Below are 1796 nucleotides of genomic sequence, written 5' to 3'. Positions count from 1 at the left end.
GGTTTATCGATACCTGGACTGGGTTTCACCAATTCACCGACGAGTTAAAAACAAACAGCAGTGACGTGGTGATTTAAAGAAACCCAGCAAGGGACAAAAACAAAGTCGTGATTAGAGCATTTATTTCCTAAAATAAACACAAGGCAAAGCCACGAGACTGTGAGGAAGTGTTTTAGGGCTGCCTCCCCCACCCCCCACCCTCTCTCACCCCCTCCCTGCACACACCAGTCATTAATACATCCATAATGCAATCCTATGTACATGGAATGTCAATCAGAAGTTGAAAGCAGCGACTTGTTATTGCCTGGCTGGCTGAACGAGGGCGTGTTAAATCCAGTTCAGCTCACTCATTGCCACCTGCCCTTATCAGTGCTGATGCCGTTTACAAACCCACGACTACTCGCCCTCTGAGCGATTCCTCATCCCCCGTTTACCGCTGGTGCAGTCAGTGTGAAAGCATGAGTATGTACAACAAGAAAGTAAATAAATGGTGGACACACATGGAGATGAAACTATGTTTTTGTGACTGCTACGGTCTGTCTCTACTGTCTATAACCCAACTTCTTTACTCTAAACAATAACCACAATTTAGCATTTTCTTCCAATGGATCAGGCCCAATTTCCATTTTTTGGTTTCAGGGTAGAAAATCCAATGAAAGGAAGGTAGAAGGACCAAATCCATACATACCTACTGTTTAACTAATTTCACCTGCCAGGGCGGGTATCAAACTCACGCCACTTTAATGACAGTGCCGCCTGACATCAGCTGATAAGAGAGGAGCAACCAGGGCGGCGTGTGTGCAGTGTGAGAATCTGAGGTGAGAGAGGGAGAATGTAGGCAGCTATACCTGAACGTTTGTCTTGTCGGCCCAGAGGAAGGGAAGAGGATGAGGAAGAGGAGAAGGAGGGAGTGAGGAGGGAAAGGCAAAAAAAGGTACATGAGGGTATGGAGAGAGAAAGGAGGAGACACAGGAAAGTGAAGGAGAGAAAGATTACTTTTGGTCATGTGCACGTTTGCCAGCACACACTGATTTCTTTTAGCATAACTTTCAGCTCTGATTTCTAGATCGGTGATTCGGTAGAAGACCAAACCACCTTCCTTCTTCACCTGGATACAACACCTCACATTTAGTATGCTTCGATGGACAAACTGACCCCGAGGAATCTAACACAGCAAACTAAAAATAGCAGCGTGAGGGGGCAGCAGCGTGCCCGTGCTGCGATGGGGGTGCAGGTTTTTCGACCGGGCCCAGCAAAAGGGGATGAGACAGATGTTTAATTCATGGACTCTTAGATTCCCAGAGGACATCACAGCTGAGAGTGAGAGGAAGGGAGAGAGACCTTCTGTGTGCGTTACATAAAAGCAGCACTGAGGGGAATGAATGCACAACTTCAGCTCCACTCTCATTATTCGCTACTTTACTTTCTCTCTTATCGCTGTTTACAAAGATCTAGTCACGTATTTTTGTTTTTTCCTGAAGAGAACAAAAGGCAAAGATCATCTATTGTGGGAACTATGTGAGGGATAAATGCTGGAACATTGTTCAGCTTCCAACTTGAGCGCTGCTATTTATACTTGCCAGTAAAAATGAAGTGAAAACAGTTGGAGCAGTTACTAAAAAAACAAATCCACTATTATTCATCAAAAGGGACCACTTAGACGGAGAAAAGACATTGTGTAGACGCACTCATCAATTTAAAGTTTAAAAACACACACACACACACACACATATACACACACACACATATACACACACACACACACACACACACACACACACACACACACACACACA

At 44.8% G+C, this 1796-nt stretch overlaps 1 protein-coding gene across 12 annotated transcripts in view; it reads right to left on the bottom strand.

The window, feature by feature from the left end:
• macf1a (microtubule actin crosslinking factor 1a) overlaps positions 1–1796 on the bottom strand; it is a 118558-nt gene that overhangs the window by 88675 nt on the left and 28087 nt on the right. For 11 of the 12 annotated variants that reach the window (XM_031871323.1, XM_031871335.1, XM_031871331.1 and 8 more), the window contains exon 18: positions 849–860. The exons of the other annotated variant lie outside the window; for it this stretch is intronic. In XM_031871323.1, the coding sequence (XP_031727183.1) occupies positions 849–860 (12 nt within the window). The remainder of the gene's footprint in view (positions 1–848; positions 861–1796) is intronic. 12 annotated transcript variants of the gene reach the window in all.

The sequence above is a fragment of the Anarrhichthys ocellatus genome, unplaced genomic scaffold (genome assembly GCF_004355925.1).
Source record: "Anarrhichthys ocellatus isolate YVR2014 unplaced genomic scaffold, GSC_Weel_1.0 scaffold57, whole genome shotgun sequence".
NCBI lineage: Eukaryota > Metazoa > Chordata > Actinopteri > Perciformes > Anarhichadidae > Anarrhichthys > Anarrhichthys ocellatus.
The sequence above is the reverse complement of the archived record's forward strand: the minus strand, read 5'-3'. Positions and strand labels throughout refer to the sequence as shown.